At 38.9% G+C, this 20,231-nt stretch overlaps 1 protein-coding gene across 1 annotated transcript; it reads right to left on the minus strand.

The window, feature by feature from the left end:
* Positions 1-287: 287 nt before the first annotated feature.
* Positions 288-19,961, minus strand: GNAT3 (G protein subunit alpha transducin 3). The gene is made up of 8 exons (XM_068164360.1): positions 19,844-19,961; positions 12,748-12,790; positions 11,491-11,632; positions 9,029-9,186; positions 7,213-7,341; positions 2,337-2,466; positions 1,978-2,131; positions 288-478 (listed from the first exon to the last, which is right to left on the minus strand). Exons 1-8 carry the CDS (start codon positions 19,959-19,961, stop codon positions 288-290), a joined length of 1,065 nt encoding a protein of 354 aa, XP_068020461.1.
* Positions 19,962-20,231: the final 270 nt, after the last annotated feature.

The raw sequence follows: 20,231 nt of genomic DNA on the forward strand, positions 1-20,231 counted from the left end.
GTTGAGACCCCATCCCTGGAGATGTTCAAGGTGAGGTTCAACATAGCATTCAGCAGCCTGCTCTAGTGGAAGATGTCCCTGCACACTGCAGGAGAGTTTGGACTAAATGACCTTTGGAGGCCCTTTCCAACCCACGCCATTCTATAACTCTGTGGCTTTACATGACAACTGAGGAAAGCCTAAGTGATATTGTTTCTTCCTTGAGTTTTTTATTTCAGTCAACACACAGGATGAAGAGAGGAAAGTGGACTGAGATGAAGTTAAGATGTGAGCAAGGGAATGAATGACTAGAAAAGGCCACAGTCTTTCAGATTTTCTTTGATGATTATGTCTGTGACTGCATCAAATACAAACTTGACATTCTGAGTATCTGTTGCACATGTCAAGTGAGAATAGATTTCTTTATCTTCTTTCCTCAGATTCAAGTCTAGAAATTGTTTCTTAATGTAATTTCCAGCATCTTCAAATGTATTTAGTCCTAGGGGAGGGAACAGTAAGAGAAAGAGAAGATATATTACAAATAGTACTTCCCCACAGCTCCTTCCTTCCTTCCTTCCTTCCTTCCTTCCTTCCTTCCTTCCTTCCTTCCTTCCTTCCTTCCTTCCTTCCTTCCTTCCTTCCTTCCTTCCTTCCTTCCTTCCTTCCTTCCTTCCTTCCTTCCTTCCTTCCTTCCTTCCTTCCTTCCTTCCTTCCTTCCTTCCTTCCTTCCTTCCTTCCTTCCTTCCTTCCTTCCTTCCTTCCTTCCTTCCCTTCCTTTTCCTAAAGGGATGCAACTTCATACATTATGTATAAAAATTTTATAACTTAACTGCACACATAAATGGAAATGTCAATACTTAAAGAGTCCTCATTTCTGAAGTGAAATGCTTCTGAGTGAGTGTGTAAGTTGAGGACCTTAGAGAGAGATCCCAGGAAGTGAGAGAAGAGAAGAAAAAAGGAAGGAGCATAAATTAAAAGGGAATCAGGTAAAGAGCAGACAAAATTGATGGAAAATACGAAGCTGAAGAGAGGAAAAAATGAAGAAGGAATAATTTTCATGCAGCTTTTCTGCCTCTCAGTCGTCTTTAGAAAAGCATCAGCTGTGAGTAGTGGTATCACCAACTGGGACTTGCTAAAGCAGGATGAGGCTCCTGGAGGCAAAGTCCTGCTGAGGGCCCTCAATGGTTCTCATGCTTGAAACCTCAGGCAACATGAAGTGGCTCCAGTGAGTCCAGCACATAATGTTTGATTATCCCAGTGAAGCACTGAGTAGTTTTGGTTTGCTGTGTTGATGTGTCCTGAAAAAAGGACTGAAGGAGCTGGTTTTTACTTCCTTTATGGAATAGGTTTTCAAAATGGGGACAAGAACCTTGTGTTTTGTTATGATGTGTGTAAGTTGTAAGCCACAGGCTTACTGAAAGATTGGCTAGGTTCATCACACCACACTTCAGCAATCTGAAACTTCTAGTGTGAAGTGGTAGAATGAGAGGAAATGACCTCAAACTGTGCCAGCAGAAGTTCACATTAGATATTAGGGAAAAGTTTGTTCCTGAAAGAGTGGTCAGGCATTGGAGCAGGCTGCCCAGGGAGGTGGTGGAGTCACTGTCTCAGGAAGTGTTAACAAGCCAGTGTAGATATGGCAACTGGGATCATGTTCTAGTGGCGATGATGGTGTTAGCTTGGATCAATGGTCTTAGAGGCCTTTTCCAACTGAAACAATTCTCTGGTTCTATTCTGCTTCCTCTAGTGCCAGTGGAGACAAATAAGCACGTCCAGAGAGAGGCTGTACCACACTGGGACAGGCATCATGCATAGGTGAGACGTGCTGTATTCTGGCTATGTCTGTCCCACACCATTCTTTTGAGAGAAAGGCTAGATGCTTAGATAAGATTTAGAATTAAATGGTTATATGTACGTGACTTGAGTCAATCTCAGTTTTTAATGCATGGCATACACTAATCGTCTAAATTTATTTTCTTCTGAGAACGCCAGACTTACCATTATACTCAGGAAAGCAGATATTCAGATGAACTTTTGTTATTTTCTCTTGAAAAAGGTCTTTTTTGTTTAGAAACAGCACAATGGAAGTGGCTGCAAAGCACTTGTGGTTGCAGATGCTATTGAACAGCTGAAGACTTTCATGCATTCTGTTCTGTTGAGATGCAAAAGGTAAACATGAGAGACTGACAAATCTTATCCCATATGTCATGTTTACTCTAATGTTCTTTACTGGCAAGAGCCAATACATCATAACAGCCTCTAAATGATTATCAGGGAACAGGGTTAGTTCTGATATGCTATTGCAGAGTACAGTAAAACATAGCAGCAAAAAGGGTTGTTTGTCTTTTCTGACTCACCACTTCTTTATCTTCCACCAGAACCATGTCATAGGCACTGAGTGCAGCACAGAATATGATGCAAGTAACTCCTTCAAAGCAATGAATCCACTTTTTCCTCTCTGATCGCTGTCCACCCACATCAAACATCCTTTGCAGGAAAAATAGTGAATGTACAATGTAAAGCACAAACCGATGAGGACATAGTCATGCTGTTAATGTGCAGAGTGCAACTGGATGTGAATGACAAACACCCAGATGTTTCTGTTCCAGCAGGTCAAGTACTATGTATTATTTACAGCTTTGTAGAAGGTATAAAATGAAACACAAAGGCTTAAATACCAGCATTTAGGAAATACCTTCAGTAGTTTCATGTGGCACTTCATGTTGAGGAAGAGCTCAGTATATGGACTAGGGTCTGCAGGCAAGGGTTTGTTCGGGACACAGTTCTTACATGAAGCATTGACAAAAGACTCAAATCCACTGTCATTTATTACTTTGCAGTTTTGCTTACAGCAAACTGACACTTTGATCAAAAGTCAAATGACTGGGAGCTAGACATGGGTTGACCCACTGTTAATGCTTGAATGGCAGGTATTTAGTCAGCTATTCATTGCCTTGCCACAATCCCTGGGCTAGCTGTAAAATGTGCATCATGTGTTTGTGTGTGAGAGTCTTTGCCCTACTCATTGCATTAATTAGCTGTGTAAGCAACAATTCATGGGGAGCAGAAATCTGTTTATTTGTAGAGTGCAAAATGCAGAGTTGGCCTCCTCTTCATTAATCTCCTTCAGTCTTTGCCAGAGATTTGAGTAGAGTGGTATGAACTTTTTATGGTCTCTTTATTTGGGGCCTAAAGCTAACTGAGCATCTGGGATCTAGTCAGGGCACAACTGAGATGGAGCTGTCATCAAAGTTAACAGTGTTTTGCATAGCACCAGCCTTCAAAATTTCCACTTCTTATTTTCACTTTTTCTGGGACAAGGCTTGCTCTTCACTATTTTTTCTGATATAAAAGTTCCCAAACTTGAATATTTTACAAGTGCATTACAAAGGAGGAAAACTATGCAAAAAAAATCAACTATATTCTACACTTACTTTTGTGTGTGTGAGTGTAATGACTTTCCCCTGTGCTGTTTGTTCTAGAACTTAAACCTGTAAAACTTAATCCTCTGTTGCATTATCTATCTCTTCAAGAAAATGCATTAGATCTTATTCTATGGATGTATCCCCTTCAGTATCTCAAACTGAAACACAATTCAATTTTCATACTAGTGAAAATATTTGGATTCAGTATGAAAAAATTCATGTCAGAAATAAACACATCAAGATAATATCTTAGTGAAACACCATTTTTCCCCCAGAATATTGATCCTCTGTTTTCTTCACTGTTAGTAATGCAGCTGTTGGAAACAAACATTATAGTTTATCATTTTTCATCCTGCTTAGAAGAGAAGAAATGAAACCCTTTCCAATGTTCATGATGAGCTGCTTCTGCAGCTGAGGAGTAATTAGAGATTTTTTTTTGTTTCTGGTACAGTTAATCTGTGATTATTGAGTGTCTATAAACATGAGTTATTAGGAAATTGAGAAGCTTTTTTTTGGACCAAGATTTTGATAGCAGTAATGGCATTCTTTCAAGCATGTCTTCACTGAGTTCAGTTAGATTAGCATTTTGACTTCTGGCTGTGATTAGTGCTCAGAGCTCTGACTTGGTCTTCTTCATTCACCAAGACAGTCATAGCCTGATATTTTCTCAATACTGCTCTTGGAAATCTAGCTATAGGTTTGAGACTAGCTGTATATTTATTTGTCCTAATGGTGCATACAGTGAGACCTGAAGAGTAAAATAAAGCTTGCTTGATTTCAGTCTAACTAGGGCACATCAATGGAAATGACAGCAAGAGAGGACCTATGAAGATCAGAGCTTATTTTAAAAATATTTACCCATGTTTTACAAATACTTACCATGGGGGCAGGAGCACTGATTTTACGAGGACAGGTTGAGGGAGCTGGGGTTGTTCAGCCTGGAGAAGAGAAGGCTCCAGGCTGACCTAATAGCTGCCTTCCAATGCCTGTAGGGGACCTACAAGAAGTCTGCAGAGGGACTGTTTCCAAAGGCCTGTAGTGATAGGACAAGGGGCAGTGTCTTGAAATTAGAGAAGAACAGATTTAGACTGGATGTTAGGAACCAGTTCCTTGCCATGAGGATGCTGGAACACTGCAACGGGTTGCCAAGAGATGTAGTTGAGCCGTCATACCTGGAGATATTCAGGGTGAGGCTCAACAAGGCTCTGAGCAAGCTGATCTAGTGGAGGATGTCCCTGGTGACTGCAGTTGGGTTGGACTAGATGATCTTTGGAGGTCTCTTCCAACCCAAACCATTCTATGATTCTATGTTCTGAGCTATGGAAATCAAAGTCAACATCACTGAAATAAATTGAAGCTGAATTACACTAAAGCAAAAAAGTAACCACTAAGAAGGTGGCAAGTAACAAGAGATGTTGTCTGTGCAACTGTAATTCAGTTCCCTGGAGCAATACTTGGATTTAGACTTTCTCTGCACAGATACAAAATGTTTTCTACTTCAGTCAGCTCAGAAGAGGGACAAATGATTGAATGAATAGGACATCTGCTCATGTTTTCTTTTTATCTGTGTATGGCTTGTGACCCCTAGCCTGATTTAAGTGCATCAACCAAAACTCACTATGAATGTGAAAGTGTTCCTCTCTTTATGGATGTTTCTATGATACTTGGCAAACTAAGTGCAAAGTCATCAGAATCCCCCAGCTGTTAACGCATTTTTCTGGTAAAGCAAAGTAGCAGAAACTGGCTAGTTAAAATGGATTTATAGCTGCTCTGCATCCCTACCACAGCTCAAACCCCTTAGACCTTTTTAAAATTGGTTTTACCTTGTATTACTCAAGTGCTCAATATCACCAATGACTTCACTCACATAACACTACTGTACTGTGATGCACAGCAGAGGCTTAAAACATAGGGGGTTTTGTCTTGTGTTTACAGACACCCAGGTAACAATTCTCAGTTATATTGCATTTCAGTTGGACATGGACACTATTTCTGATGTTCTAATATCATGACTGGTAAAATCTGTGTCTGAGGGGATTTGGTGATCTATTTCTCCATCATTTTTTTAATACAAACTACAATTGTTACTGAATGTGCTGAGATTTCCAGTGTACAAACCTGTCTGGAAACATATTAATCAAAGAAAAAGAAAATGGTGGAGCCTATGACATTGTACATTTGTGCATTTGTTGGTATGTGCTGAATAGGTGATCATTTATTTATAGGGCATCCACTTCAGAATCTGATTTTGTATATGTAGTCTCCATTGTGTCAAAGCATCCCTGTGGTAGCATAGATAGTTTGAGAGTTGTTTAATTGTCACATGAGGAGGAAAAAAACAAAGCAGCACAATGAAAATGTTAAAAGTTATAATCCTGCTGCTTTATCTATCTATGTCTACAGACAGTCTCTTGTCTAGACTATATTCCTCAGTATGCACCCCACCTTTTAAATGAAGAATCAGATTAATTCAGACAGTAAAGTATTATAGAGTATCAAAACTATCATAATTCATTCAAATATTTTTCTTGTGGATTTAAATGCTTTTAATTGGTTCACTAAGCACAGCAAAATCTCGAGTATCTGAAAGTGTCAATTATTTTCAATCAAATTTCTCATTCTCATGATTTTGGTCTGAGCATTTTGCTTTTCATCTTCCATCAGAATGAAAGGATGACTACTAATACTAACATTTCCCACAGGGAAGATTTTTTAAAATGTATTTATTTATGCCAACTATAATGCATTCCAGTGTTAAGAGCAGTTAGTTTCCTTCTCAAGAGAGGAAAGTGAAAGGTTGAGAGTGTATGCAAATTAGTAGCCATCAAATACTTTGCATGCTGTTAAGGACATTTAGGGAGGCAAATCTCATAAATGTCATAAACAATTATGCAAATGACAGGTTACAATTAACACTTTATTAAGTGCCGAGGCCAATTGTGGTTCGACAAGCCAAGTACCAAATCCTGCATTTGTGCCACAAGAGCCCCCTGCAGTGCTACAGGCTTGGGTCAGAGTGCCTGGAAAGCTGCCCAGCAGAGAAAGACCTGGGGATGTTGATCCACAGCCATCTGAACATGAACCAGGAGTGTGCCCAGGTGGCCAAACAGGTCACCAGCATCCTGGCCTGTACCAAGACTAGTGCAACAAGCAGGACCAGAGAAGTTGGTTGTTCCCCTGCACTCAGCACTTGTGAGGCCACACATTGAATACTGTATTCAGTTTTGGGGCCCTCATGATCAGAGAGACATTGAGGTCCTGGAGTCGGTCCAGAGAAGGGCAACAAAGCTGATGAACTGTCTTAAGAATAAGTCTTATGAGGAGCTTCTGAGGCAGCTGGAGTTGTTTAGTGAAGAAAAGGAGGCGGACGGAAGACCTTATAATTCTCTACAACTATGTGAAAGGAGGTTGTAGAGAGGTGGGTGTTGGTCTCTTCTCACAAGTCCCAAGTGATAGGACCAGAGGAAATGGCATCAAGTTGCAGCTGGGAAGATTTAGGTTAGACACTAGGAAAAGCTTCTATACCAAAAGAGTTATCAAAGGCTGGAGCAGGCTGCCCAGGGGATTGGTTGAATCACCATCCCTAGCTGTATTAAAAAGCCATCTAGATGTGGTGATCAAGGATATGGTGTAGTAGTGGCTCTGCTAGAATTGCATAATGGTTGTACTTGATATTCTTAGAAGTCTTTCCAGCCATAGTGATTCTGTGTGATTCTGTGATATCCCAGTACCAGAATGTCAATAAATTTGAAAGAAAATACTTAGGAAAAATAAAGCTACAGAAAACTGTCAAACATGTTTTTCTTACCTGAAGTTCAAATCCTTGAAAGAAAACTGAGTCTCTATAATCCCAGTTGTTTTCACTCGGGAATGCAAAACATCTTGCTCAGTGGGCACATAGTTTGACATTGCTAACCTATCCAAATCATTGAGGTAACTGAGGAGAGTAAAAAAGAAATAGTGATGAATGAGTTGAGCCAGTTTAGACTATTTCACAAATATTACACATTTCAATACAATTTGTGTTTAAATCACCTAGATTAATAGTCTGGAGCCTGTAATTTTATCTCTTTGTTTGGTTTGGTTTTCTATATATGTATAATTTAATTGTATATTATAAACATCTTTCTGAGAATTTCAGTTCAGGAAAATCCTGAATGCTTTCCTGTGTGACCTACTTGAGGTGATCTTGCTCAGGCATGGAGGCTGGACTAGGTGATCTTTTGATGCCTAACATTTTGTGATTCTGTGATTGGCTCCTTGGCAGTCTGTACTAGCTCCTTTAAATACTGAAACCTATTGCAGGTTGTAAGATGACACAGACCATAACACTACTTCTATCTTCTTTTTAGGCAGGAAAATCTAATGTGGTGTACAGAATACAATGTTAGTTGGCAAACAGGCAATATATTTGGGGGTTCTGCATTAGAGTTTGGTGTGTGTGGTTTTTTCCTTTGTTTTTGTTGTTGTTTATTTGTTTCTTTGCTTGGTTTTATTTGAAGGATTGTTTTTCCTTTTGGTTATGATGACTGACTTGTTATGAGCTTTTACTGCTGGAAGCTACAGTGTGGCCAGTAAGAAAGCATATGCCAGGAAATAATTATTTTTATTCTTAGAGAAATACAAGGCTGCCATAAAATACTGCCAAATCAGGCACAAAAGCAACACAGGCAATATATTATCTCTTTAGGTATCTTGCAGAAAGCTCTTAAATGTTGCTTTGAAGATATAAAGATACAAAGAATTTTTAATATTTTCATGGTATATCCCTTCTACTTTCTGCAACCAGTGAGCTGTTTCTTCCTTCAGTTGCCTGACTCCTGGCCCAGCGACAGATCATACCTTCCTCTGCTGACTAGAAGGGGCATGCAACACCCTGTAAGGTTTGACTCTGCAGATGCTCTCAACCCGTAGGAGGAGCTGTAGGAACAGAGGAACCTCTAGCTGCAGACCTTGGAAGATGGTCTTCTGCGGGAACAAGCCTCTGTCCCAGATCTAAAGTCAAGATTTATGCACCCTGGTAGAACTCTGACCCAGGTGACACTTCCCTTCTCAGTCACTGTAGCCTGTAAGAACAGCTGCAGGAGCAACCAAATCAGGGTTTCCTGCAGTCTGTTCTTACTGACTACAGCTAAGCGAGGAGATGCACTCTAGCTGAATACCGATCATTTGTGGAGTTGGAGCTGAGCTACCCTATTCCTCTGTTTATCTGCCCGTCACCTCCCAGGTCACAGAAATGGAACTGGTTCATCAGGTTTGCCCAGGGATCACTTGTCTATGCAAACAGATTAGTTTAGAGGAAACTAAAACTGGAACTCCAGACTTATGCTTAGCATCTTGAAGTGTATGCATTAAAAATAGAGCTCTAGGTACAATTTAAGCTGTTTCAGTGAATCTTTTCCCAAATTGTCCCTTGTTTTCACTTTTTTCCTTCATGTAAACATTTCTGATATATCATAAAAAGAAAAAAAAATAAAGAAAAAAAATCAATATTTTTCAGGCTAATGAGAGAGAACTTTTGTAGACTGTTCTGCACATGACAATGAGTTCTTGTCAGAAGCCTGCCTAGGCTGTCTCTTACAGTACTAGCCAGATGCTCAGCACTTGCAGCTGATGTCACCTACTAGGCTGCCGAGTCACTGAGCTGGTACTCTGCTGCCCTTGCAAAGCAGGCCTGGGTCCCGCCGTCACTCCACAGTTGTTTGATGAGTTCAACCAATTCAGGAGACATGTCACCATCTTCCAGAGTTGTTGCCATGGCACACAGCTTCCTTTCATCTTCCTAAAGAGAAATTTCAGTAAATATTATGCAAGCACACCATGCCCCTTCACCTCCTTGAAGACATGTTTGGTTTGCAAAGAGTCACAGAGGCAAGATTTCTCATTTTTTCACTGATTTTCCAGGTAGCTGTGCTTGCCTGTGCATGTAAGCATCTTTTTGCAAGCATACTTCACTTTAGTTAGTGTCAAGGTTAAACTTAAATCATGATATACAGTTTTCCTCATTTTGTTTTGTCTTGTTTTGTTTTGTTTGTTTGTTTGTACAAGGGCTCAATTTCATGTTGCCAAAGGTGTTCATGAAAGGTCCAACTTGGAAGGAAGGATTTTACTGGAAGAGAGAGCAGTGAGGTATGAAAAATGCATTAAAAGCAATATATAAAGCTTAAATATGACTACATCAAAACATAAATAGCTAAATTTTAATGTATTGGGAAGAAAAACTTTCTAGTTTTAGGCCACAGTGAGCAATGTGACAAAGTGGATTCAAGTAGAGAATGCATTTCCTAGAGGGTTTTGGTGTTTTTATATTTGAAGAAGAGGAAACCTGTAACTGCATAGAATTCTCAGCATTTTAAATGTAATATTCTATAATTTCTTCCTTTTACAGGGAATTCAAAAAGACTTCAAGTAATTTAGTAGATTAACATTTCAGTGGTTAACAGCTTAGGAATGTACTGTAAATAAAGAGTATGTTTAAAATAGCTTAATTTCATACACTGTCACAGCAGTGGATAATTATAGAATATAATTTCTTCCTAGCCTTTTAAGTAGACAACGGAATTGATTTGCTGGCAATAGCTGCAAAAGTAGAAATGGGTTCTAATAAACACTGTTGTGGAAATACCTTATCAAGTAGGTCTTATTCAAAAAATAGAAAATGTCTTCTCAATAACTTGTAATAAATTTACTTTCGGAATGCATTATACCCTTTTATTTCAGTAGAGAAATTGAGTTAGCATGGAGAAAAGGTTGGTTCTGCTTCGTTAAAAGAAGAAAGGGGGGAAAATAACCAGTAGAGAATTGCCTTCATTTGAAAGAGACAGCTATAAAATTGCCCTCTACATTAAACAACACCATCTCCACTTGCACTCCTATGCCCTTGCTCAGTGTCAGGATCAGCCAAACTGAATCATGTGTGTCCCTCATTGGTCTCCAGGGCTGCTCTCCTGGGTGCACACTTGTTCAGCTTGAAGATAAGAGTTCAAGATACTGCATATCATTTAATGATTATAGCTATCCTCCTAAATGTTGGATTTGTGGGTTGCACAACCTGCAACAGGAAGCCTTGAGCTCAGGACCTTCCTGGGTGCAGTAAGTGTACAGTTCATTGATTATTATGCAAAAGGTGGTAAGAGTGGATTTTGATGCTTACGCAAAAGAAGAAGATAGCAGTAGAATTTATCATAAACCCGATTTTTAGAACCTTTTGTTCCTCTCTGTCATTTAGATGGACTTCAGCTTACTTTAATATTAAAAATCGATAGCAAATGTGCTTTATATAAATCTCTTGGGAATAGGCAGAATTTACCAGGTCTGGAACCAGCAGATACTCTGACAGGCCTTTGAGAAATTCTCAGCAAGGTCTAAATTACAGGCAATAGACTGAATCTTTGCACTGAGAAGAAAAGTATGTGGTTTTGCTTTACTTCTGTCCCTCACAATTAATTGCGATTGCTAGAAGGTAGGAGATCTTACTGTGCTTTTCCTCTTTATGATTGCATAGGATTTTTATGGTGCCAGGAAGGTCAAACTCCACTTCTCTTCAGTACCAATGTGCTGGTGCTGCATCTATACAATGGGTAGATTTCTCCTCTAGGAGAAACTGGAATATTCCAAACATGCATGGCAGGGGGGTTGGAACTAGATGATCCTTGTGGTCCCTTCCAACCCTGACTGATACTATGATACTATGATATTATGATACTATGTCTAGATGACCCTTCCTTACATGGCTGAGCCCCAGGCTTTACTAATAAAATGCAAATACTTTTTACATTTCCTTACAGCAATTAAGTGGCTAAGCAGCTAAGAAAAGATTATTTTCCCCCCCCTTTCTTATGTCTTTGCAGGTTGAACATTTCTTTTGGAACAAATGAAATCTCAGTTTGTGCAGAGGTTAGAGCCCAGGCATCAATCTTGAAGAAATAAAAAGGTGAGGATATGTTGTACCATATAACTCAAATAGTACTTAATTTCCACTTCACAAAACAAATACTGAACCCTCTCTGTTCTACTAATCTCTACAATTATATTACAAAAAATTGTATTCCAATGCCTATTTCAAGAGAAATGGAATCATACTCACAATTCTAGCTGGGTTTTCGTAACTGATTCCTAGCTTGATCATTGCTTTCACAATTGACAGGATAGACTGCACTGTATTACTGTAAATGACAGGTCTGAACTCCATGCGTTCCTGGTAGGTGAAACCATCTTTATGGATAATCCTGGTAGAAAATAAAAGGTTTATGGGATGCTCTGTGAGGTTAAATTCATAAGGCTAGGTTTTGACTTCCCAGTCTGACTGGATAGGTGTTAAGTTGTTAAGGTGTTACTGAATAAGGAGGGCTCTTCTGATTGGAACTCAGAGATGAAATTATCCACCATTTAACTGGAGCAAAAAAGTTAGCAAAGTATTTGATGCATGGTTTTGAGTCTGTCTTATTGCAAAATGAGCTGCTTAAATAGAAAATTTGTCTTATGACATAACATTTTTTACTTCACTCTTTTAAATGCACTGGTACAGATATGACATTTGGAATAATGCTGATCTTGTAAAACACTGATTTTGACACTGGGAGAAATTGGTGCTTGCCAAGTGGGGTCATGTCTAAAGAGTTTCAATGTCTGTGTCATTTGTGTTTTTCCTGTATTTGAACAGCTCTAGGAAAGAGATGCAATATGAATGCTTCAAGATTTTCTCAGTGAAATCAAATAAAATATAGGGACCAAATTAAAATGGAACCATGGAGGATGGCTCAAATCATATGTGAATTGTCAGCTGTGGAACCACTCACTGTGGAATACTGTGGATGGATTTATTTTACATTTGTTCAAAAAAGATTCAGGAGATATGTAGGCATGAACTAAATAAGGGCTGTTAAAAACAGCTTTGTAATCTCTGGGTCAATTTGGTGTCCAAATCACAGGTCCTCAGAGAGTATCAGGATATCCAGCAGAAGTGTTACTGTATGTTGACTTATCTGGCCTGATGATCTTCTGCAAACATCTTTCACTAGCTACTTCAGGAGATGGGGTGCTAGCTAGGAAGATCTGCTGTGGCTGGTTGATTGATGTATTCCTGTTCTAACTACAGTATTGTAACTACTGCCAAAGCCAGTGAGGAAGCTTCCCTGGTCTTCAGTAAGGAGTTGGACTAGCGCATGATTATATCAGACAGATTTGATTACCCGTCCAGCTGTGTGTCTTAGTCACTTTGTGTTTTTCTTTCTGTGGTTGAATGAGAAGTTGATTTTAAATCAGCACAAATAATTGTGGTAAGACATTAGCTTATACTACAAATACCAAATGCAATAACTGCTATGAATATTCATGTACTTACTTCATTTGCTTTACAATAGTGCTCTTCCCTGACTCTCCAGCACCTGCAGAAGGGGAATGTTGAGAAGATGTGATTGATACATGAATAAGTAGCAAGTACTAAAATAACTCTCTGGAACACAGAATTTTGTATCTGTGAAGAGACATACAAATGTTTTAGATCTACTTTGCACTAACTATAATCCTCTCTAGTGCCCATTCAGACTTAAAAAGAACAAAACTTTGGTCAAAGTGTTAATTATGGAAAGGAAAGGGACATTTGAAAAGAAACATTTGGTCAATTCAGAGAAAAACAGACTCTTTAATTGTTAAAGTAACCTAATACAGTTCATATTTTTATTTCATTCCTGACAAATGGGCAGTAAGACACGAACAAACTGCAGCAACTGACAGTGTCCCATTCCTTACATGAGCTGCAGGTGCTAATTTAATGTCTCATGACCCTTTGTAAGCCAAACCAGTATATTTCATGCTCTTTAGCTATCTTCTTTGAGCAACAGGAAAAACAGAATGTTCAAGGTTGTAGGTGGGTTAGCAACAGATCCAGCCTGGTGTTTCTGCAGGAAACCCCACAGCTGGTGGTCAGGTACAGGCATTTGCTTGCACAGCTGCTTGCAGAACTAAGGCATAGGTTTCATCAGGTTATGCAAGAGCAATTTGCCTTCTTATCTTCCGGATAGTGAGTAATTGCAGCGCAGAAACTCTCTGTTGGAAATCAATGTAAGTGACTATCAGCTTCTTTCTGCAAGAGTGGAAAGGCAAGGCAAGAGTTGCCAAACAAGAGCTGAATTTTAAAAGCTGCTGAAGAGAAGATTTAACTTTGGCTGTGAATACATGGAGCAGGATTCATCACTGTTGGGTGGGGTGGTGGGTTTTTTTGTTTGTTTGTTTGTTTTTCCCTTTGCAGATTATTATTTAGCACAGTGGATGGTGCCATAGATATTCTGTCTGATGGCTTCTCAGTGAAGGGAACAAACTGATCACAAACTTTCCAAATAGATTTTGTAAAGCAAATAACACTTAAATGACGGGAATTAATTTACTCAAATGAATCCAAACATACAGCAGACCACAGGCAAAGCATTTTCTAAAACCCATGATGTGAATGGCAGAAAGTGTGAGAGAAAAACGAGCCTATGCAAAATGAGCGGATGCTGCCATCTGCCACCGCTTGGAAAAAATGCAAATTTGTTGTAGATCATTTATTATCCCTTCAATGCCCATCTGAAGAACTGGGTAAAATCCCATCAGCAAGGTGGCAATTCCTACAGTTTTTGCAGAGAAGAGAGCAGGCTATACTGAGAATTCATATATTTGCCTCATGGAAAGATGCCAGGAAACATAATATAGAAATGAACATCTCTTCCAGATCTGAAAGGCAAAATTAAAATAGAGTGGGAGGAATAACTTATATCTTCTGGGTACATTTTTCTACCTCTTCTCATCTTTAATTTATGATCTAGCAATGCCTTTATCTAAACAACAGACAACACTCAGACTTTGGCTTCACTCCAGAGTATTGTGTTAGTTATAGCAGCATTTGCACCACAGGAAATGGGGCAGAAACAAGTTACCTTGCACCTGCTTCCTTTCTTCCCTCTTTCTGCTGTGTAGCCTGCTCTGCTGGCCATGGCCCTAGGCAAGAGAACACAGGCAGGGCTGTGTTTCCACCCACCACATTAACCTTCCACTCACAGAAATGGCAGCAAGAGTGCATCATGATAGCCCTTGCGTGACTGCACAGGGAGCTGAAGGCACCTTCTCTTTAGGAGTCTGTGAGAAGGACAATTATAATTAAGCCCAGGTTTTCTGAATAAAAGATGATAATTTAGGCCAAACTTATCCCTGTCCTGAAGCATGGAAAGTTTTAGTGACTTTAGTAATGTCTTTGTGAAGATGTATAGCTCATCTTGATAGATAACAGTGCCATATTTTGCATTTGAGATCCTCTAGCTTTTCAAATCTACCTCTGAATTCTGTCTCTACTGGGATGCTGAGATGCTGAGTTCCTTGAAAGGAGTAAAGGCACAGAAAATAATAACACAGTAATTATTATCAGAGGCTGAAATTGGCCCTGCTCCTGGAAGCAGAAAGATGTTCTCATTGCCAGTAAGATTGATGTCACACTTCTTCCCAGAAATTGTATTCACCATGCTCCAGGGCATACCACATCCACCTTTAGCCAGATTCTGAACATGCAACACTCTGGCATACTGTAACCTGTCTGTCTTCTTGCTCTGGATATTTTAAACTTCAGTCCTCCATGTCCCAAGCCCATTATATTTCTGGACACACTGGAGCTGCAAAGGAGACTCTAGAAGTGTTGAGTAGCATAGCTGCAGGCACTAAGCTACAAAGGAGTCACCGCCCAGCAACCTGATTGCTCTGGGACTATCTAACCTCTTTCCTGCAGCCCATCATGTCATACAGACAGACCAGATAGAGAAGGAAAAAAATAGAGCAGCCTTGAAAGCTGGTGAAAGTCTCTAAGATTCAAAGACCAGAACCCAGGACCTCAGCTGTAATTTGACATTACTGGTTTTCTAAGCAGGATTCGTTTGAGTAGTTGTGGCAGCTGAGAGGGGTACAAAACTCTTTCAAGACTAGCATCTGCTGAGCCATTGAAGAAGATTCTTTTTATATGTTAAACTGATTTTGTGTCTCAGATCAAGAGCTATTATCTCTTTACAATTGTTACGTGTGTGGAAGTAGAGGGTTGGTTTAGGAAATTTTCCAGAATGAAAGATAAGAAAATGAAAAAAACCATACTGGCTGAGTATTTTGACTGAAACCTGCTTCAAGAGCCGCTGATGATGACATAAACCAGCAAAAATCAGGAAAATAAAATCTTCACATTAAAATCAGGAAAGGTTTCACACCTCAGCCTGAGCCTTGTCTGTGACATTCAGAACTTTGAGAAGTGTGAGCTAGGTTGGAAATTTTATCTTCCTGGGCCACTCACCAAGCTCTACTTCTTCCATGAGAGAAAGGAACTCAGAAAATATGTAAGATTTAACCCTCTTGCTGCCCCACTTGCAGAAAATCAGTACATTCCAATCAACAGGACTATGGAGCCATTCTTGTGCTTGAAGTCTTTGCTTCCAATGCAGGTGTTAATAACAGGAGCTTTAACCTGACTTCAGTACTGAAGTAGCTGATTAATTTAACTAGTTTTAAATGTTTATAGTATAAACTTCTACATTCATACTACTTGTTAGAGATGTTCTATATTCACTGGAGAAAAATACTTGCTGTTAAAACTAAATCAAACCTACATCTTCAATATCTGTCATTCTGAAGCAAATGTTTAAATTAAAATTGTCTGAGTTGTGCCCTACAAGTGAGTATTTCTCAGCTAAGTGAGCTGAGAATGACCAACTCAAATGAGGGCGAGTTTTGGCCTGACACTGAAAATTGCAGACAGTGAGAACATGGAAATACATTGGAAATAAGTGCAAAGTTTTCAGGATTATTTAAACTAAAACCAAGTTCTTAGTACTGTGAATCATTACTGTGAGCACCAGCTGTTTTGGCCACATTGGGAATTTGCACTGTACTTTGCACACAAATGTACTGCAAGTTGGCTTAATACAAAGTTTTTAAACTGCATATGATGTGATAGGCAAGATATGGCCCTGATACAAAGGAAATAAAATTTTCACCTTGGAGTTTGTTCCAGGCTCATAAAACAATTGGACTTTTTGGACATATAAATACATAGAAGCTCATGTAGGGGAAAGGGATGGCATTTACAGTATAGGAGCAACTAACACAGAGGACTGAACCCTCCTGGCTACTGGACAGTTTGTGGGGAATGTCATAAAGCGGCATAATTTTCCCTCTTACCCAATTTATATGTGCAGGTTTTATGTTCATGTCATGGCCACAAAGATGATCTAAGGGCTGGAACACCTCTGATATGAGGATAGACTGAAGGCGCTGGGATGTTCAGCCAGGGGAAAAGACTCCAGGGGGAACCTTACAGCTGCCTTCTAATACCTGAAGGGATCCTATGGGGAGGCTGAAGAGGGAATTTTTCATAAGAGTATCTAGCAGCAAGACATGGGGGGAATGGTTTGAAACTGAGAGAGATTAGGTTCAGATGGATCTTAGGAAGACATTCTTCAGTACGAGGGTGGTGGGACTGTGAAACAGGTTGCCCAGGGACGTTGACAAGGACGAGGCCTTGAGCACCTGCGTCTCATTGAGTGTCCCTGCCTGTGGCAGGAGGTTGGAGTAGATGATCTCTAAGGTCCCTCCCAACCTAAGCCATTCTATGATTCAATGATAAACTGTAAATTATCACCTCAACAGAGATAATGTGTTTGCCCAGATCATGGAATGTAACATAAACAAAAATGGTGTCTCTGGGTTTGGATATTATTTTGCTGTTGTTGTCGTAGAAGGACCTATTGAAGGATGCAGAGAGACCAGACTAGATATTAAATAATCCTTTTAGAAAATGGTCAAATTATTTTACTTTTATACAGTTCAAGGGTAAGAACATAATGATCACACTGAAAAGCTTATGGTATACATATCCATTTTTTTTTTTTTCTGATATTTTCCCTCTGGCTACTCCAAAAGAAGCAGTGGTGACATCTGGTCTGTAATACAGAGACAACACATGATTTGAATGAACAGAAACCTAGCAGTAGGGTAGGGTCAGGCTGGTTGTCTTGAAGGGAGCTGCCTTTGACTTATTAAGTGCAAAATTTAATAATTTCTAAGATTATCTCAGGGTTATGAAAGACAACAGGTACAGATCTGAACACAGCAGATTTAATCCTCTCCTGTCTGCTCAGCAGCTTCAGCAGCTGTGTTGCCAGGTGTTCAAGACACGCTTTCACTGTAGCTGTGCAATAGGCTTGAAGCAGACTTACATTTTATTCACCCTTTGCTCTTAAGTCTGCAATTTCTGCCCCCCGCCCTAACATGCTTTTCACTGTAGGAGAAGGGCTGGTTTTGGACAGCTTTGGAAGGCTATGGAGATTTGCCTTTGTTCGAATCAGAGAAGGCTGTGTTTAGTCTTTGACTCAGAGAAGAATATAAACATTTTGTAATTGAAGGAGAGAAATTAAGCAGAATTTAGTTGGATGTGTTAAAATGTTGTTTTGTTATTTTGACTGATTGTAAGCTTTAATTACACACACACCAGTAGAAAATAACCAGTTAAGATGTGACAACTGTGCCTTCTGATAGACTATATAACCTTGCTGTGTAATGTAATAAATGTCTTAGCCTGCTTACATCTTGTCCTGGAAACTGTGCTCGGGGCATATAGAATAACTATATTACAACATTTCACCAAACATGATGAGTTGTTAGAGTTCTCCAGCAGAAAAAAACCTTTCCAAAATGTCATCCACTGACAATATTGAATCTTTATTATGTGTGCCATAAATAAAAGATAATGCAGAAATATATTATGTAAAGAAAACTTCAGTGAAAGTATTTTGACTTCTGATGACCATCTTGTCTCATGAAAAGATTGCTTTTCTGCAAGCACTACAAGCAATATATCTGAAACATATCCAGATTTTAAAGGAAGGGATTAATTTCAAAGTATTTTACTAAAGGTATCCTGAGTCTAATATCAATCATGTTAGAAGAAGATGTGGTGCTTCAGCATATAGTTTAGTGGTCTTGGTAATTGGGTTATGGCTGGACTTGATGATCTTAAAGGTCTTTTCCAACCTTAATGATGCTATGACTCGAACAAGGCTGGTTATATTCACTAGGAAACATTTAAATCTAAAGTCCTTAATATTAAATGCATACACATGTTCTGGGAGGAGTAATTTAGTTTGTCCCCTAGTCTAAGAGGACCTTCAGAACTACTGCCAAGGCACGAAAGCTTGAAGATCAAAGTATATAATCACATTTCCTATCTTAAAAATATCTATGTTAAAAATTCCTCATAAAGGATTTGTTAATGTCTTCCTCATGGATCAGTGTTGGAGAAAGCCACAGACAGGGTCCTGGAGTGGATGAACCCTGTTTACAACCCAATACACCACTATACAGAAAGTACTGAAATTTTATGAACATTTAAATGAAAATATTATTCTGCTTTTTGACTGGTAGAGGCAATAGTTAATATTAATATGACACTTAAAATCTTTGTGTTCTCCACTGAACTGAGAAGCTTTGTAAACCACAGCCTGAACAGTGACAGTACACAAAGTGAATCAAACTGTTACTTTTATTATCTGAGAAACATGCATGGGTCTTCTTCACTTATTTATTTATTAATAATAATAGTGAGATTCTCAACAAATATCAATAAATATTTTGCATAACAGAGTTAAGCCAGTTTATGTTATATGTCTACGATATAGCTCACTCTGAATAACAGTCAGTTTAAAGGCATTTGTAAGCATTGCAGTTACAATGAAAGAAAAAAAATAGAAGCATCATATTGTTAAAAAAATATTAAGATGGTGGCCGTGTTATTGTACTCTTGGATATTTCTTGTAAGCTACACAGTACTATGGGAAAAAAAAGAGAAGAATGAAGCTATATTAAGGAATAAAAAAACCCTTTTGCTAACACACCCACTAGCTTTAAATAAATTAGTGTGGATTAGAAGTAGTAGTTTGTGAGAATATTCATCTGTATTAATCTCATTTCATTACAATTTAGAAAATAGACAGTATCAATACCTTGCCACACCTGTGGATTTTCTGTGACCACTTATCACACTTAATCCTCCTGCAAATAAATGTTAATAGATCCATGGGAAAAAAAAAAAAAAAGGAAAAGCCTGAAGTCTGTGCCAAGTTCTATGTAAGCTAGAAACATAATATTTGTTCTAGCAGTAGGTTCGCATTTCTGAAATGTTTTTTGAAGTCAAGGATTTAAAAATTGAATACAGGCAGCAGCATGTTCATTTCCAGCCTGTTCCTTGTGACTTAACTTACTGCTTCCTGAGCACCCACAACGAGAAAACATTTTGTGCATATATCATGTATTACAGGATTGTCTTCTTCAAATAAAACAATGAGAGGTGTAAAATTCACTATACTGAAATATTATCCTGGAGCAAAATAACTCCCCAATGGAAAACTATTATTAGCAATTTTTATTCTATTTACCCAACAGTAGGAGTTTGACTGTCCTGGCTTCTCTCTCTGCATCTGCCTGGAGTTTCTTTTCCAGTTCTCTGGATCTTCTGGCTGATTCCTTGCTCTCAGAACTGGCTCCACTGCCCATCTTGATGTGTTAAAAATCCTCTGTCCAGCTGCTTTGCTTCCTATGAAACTAGTTGGTTAAATTCAGAAAGACAACAGCTTATGCTTAGAGAAAATGCAAAAATCCCATTCAGCCTTCAAATCAATCATTCCCTTTTCATGTGTCACATGATCTGGAGATGCTATAGTCAAGGATTTACATAGGAACATTAAAATGTACTGTTATGATGTCATAGAATTAAAATGATCCACTCAAGACCACAACCAAGGTATGGATGGATTTCTGTCCTTG

The sequence above is a fragment of the Melanerpes formicivorus genome, unplaced genomic scaffold, assembly GCF_026170545.1.
Source record: "Melanerpes formicivorus ecotype bairdi unplaced genomic scaffold, bMelFor1.0.p_v2 SCAF_3, whole genome shotgun sequence".
Taxonomy (NCBI): Eukaryota; Metazoa; Chordata; class Aves; order Piciformes; family Picidae; genus Melanerpes; species Melanerpes formicivorus.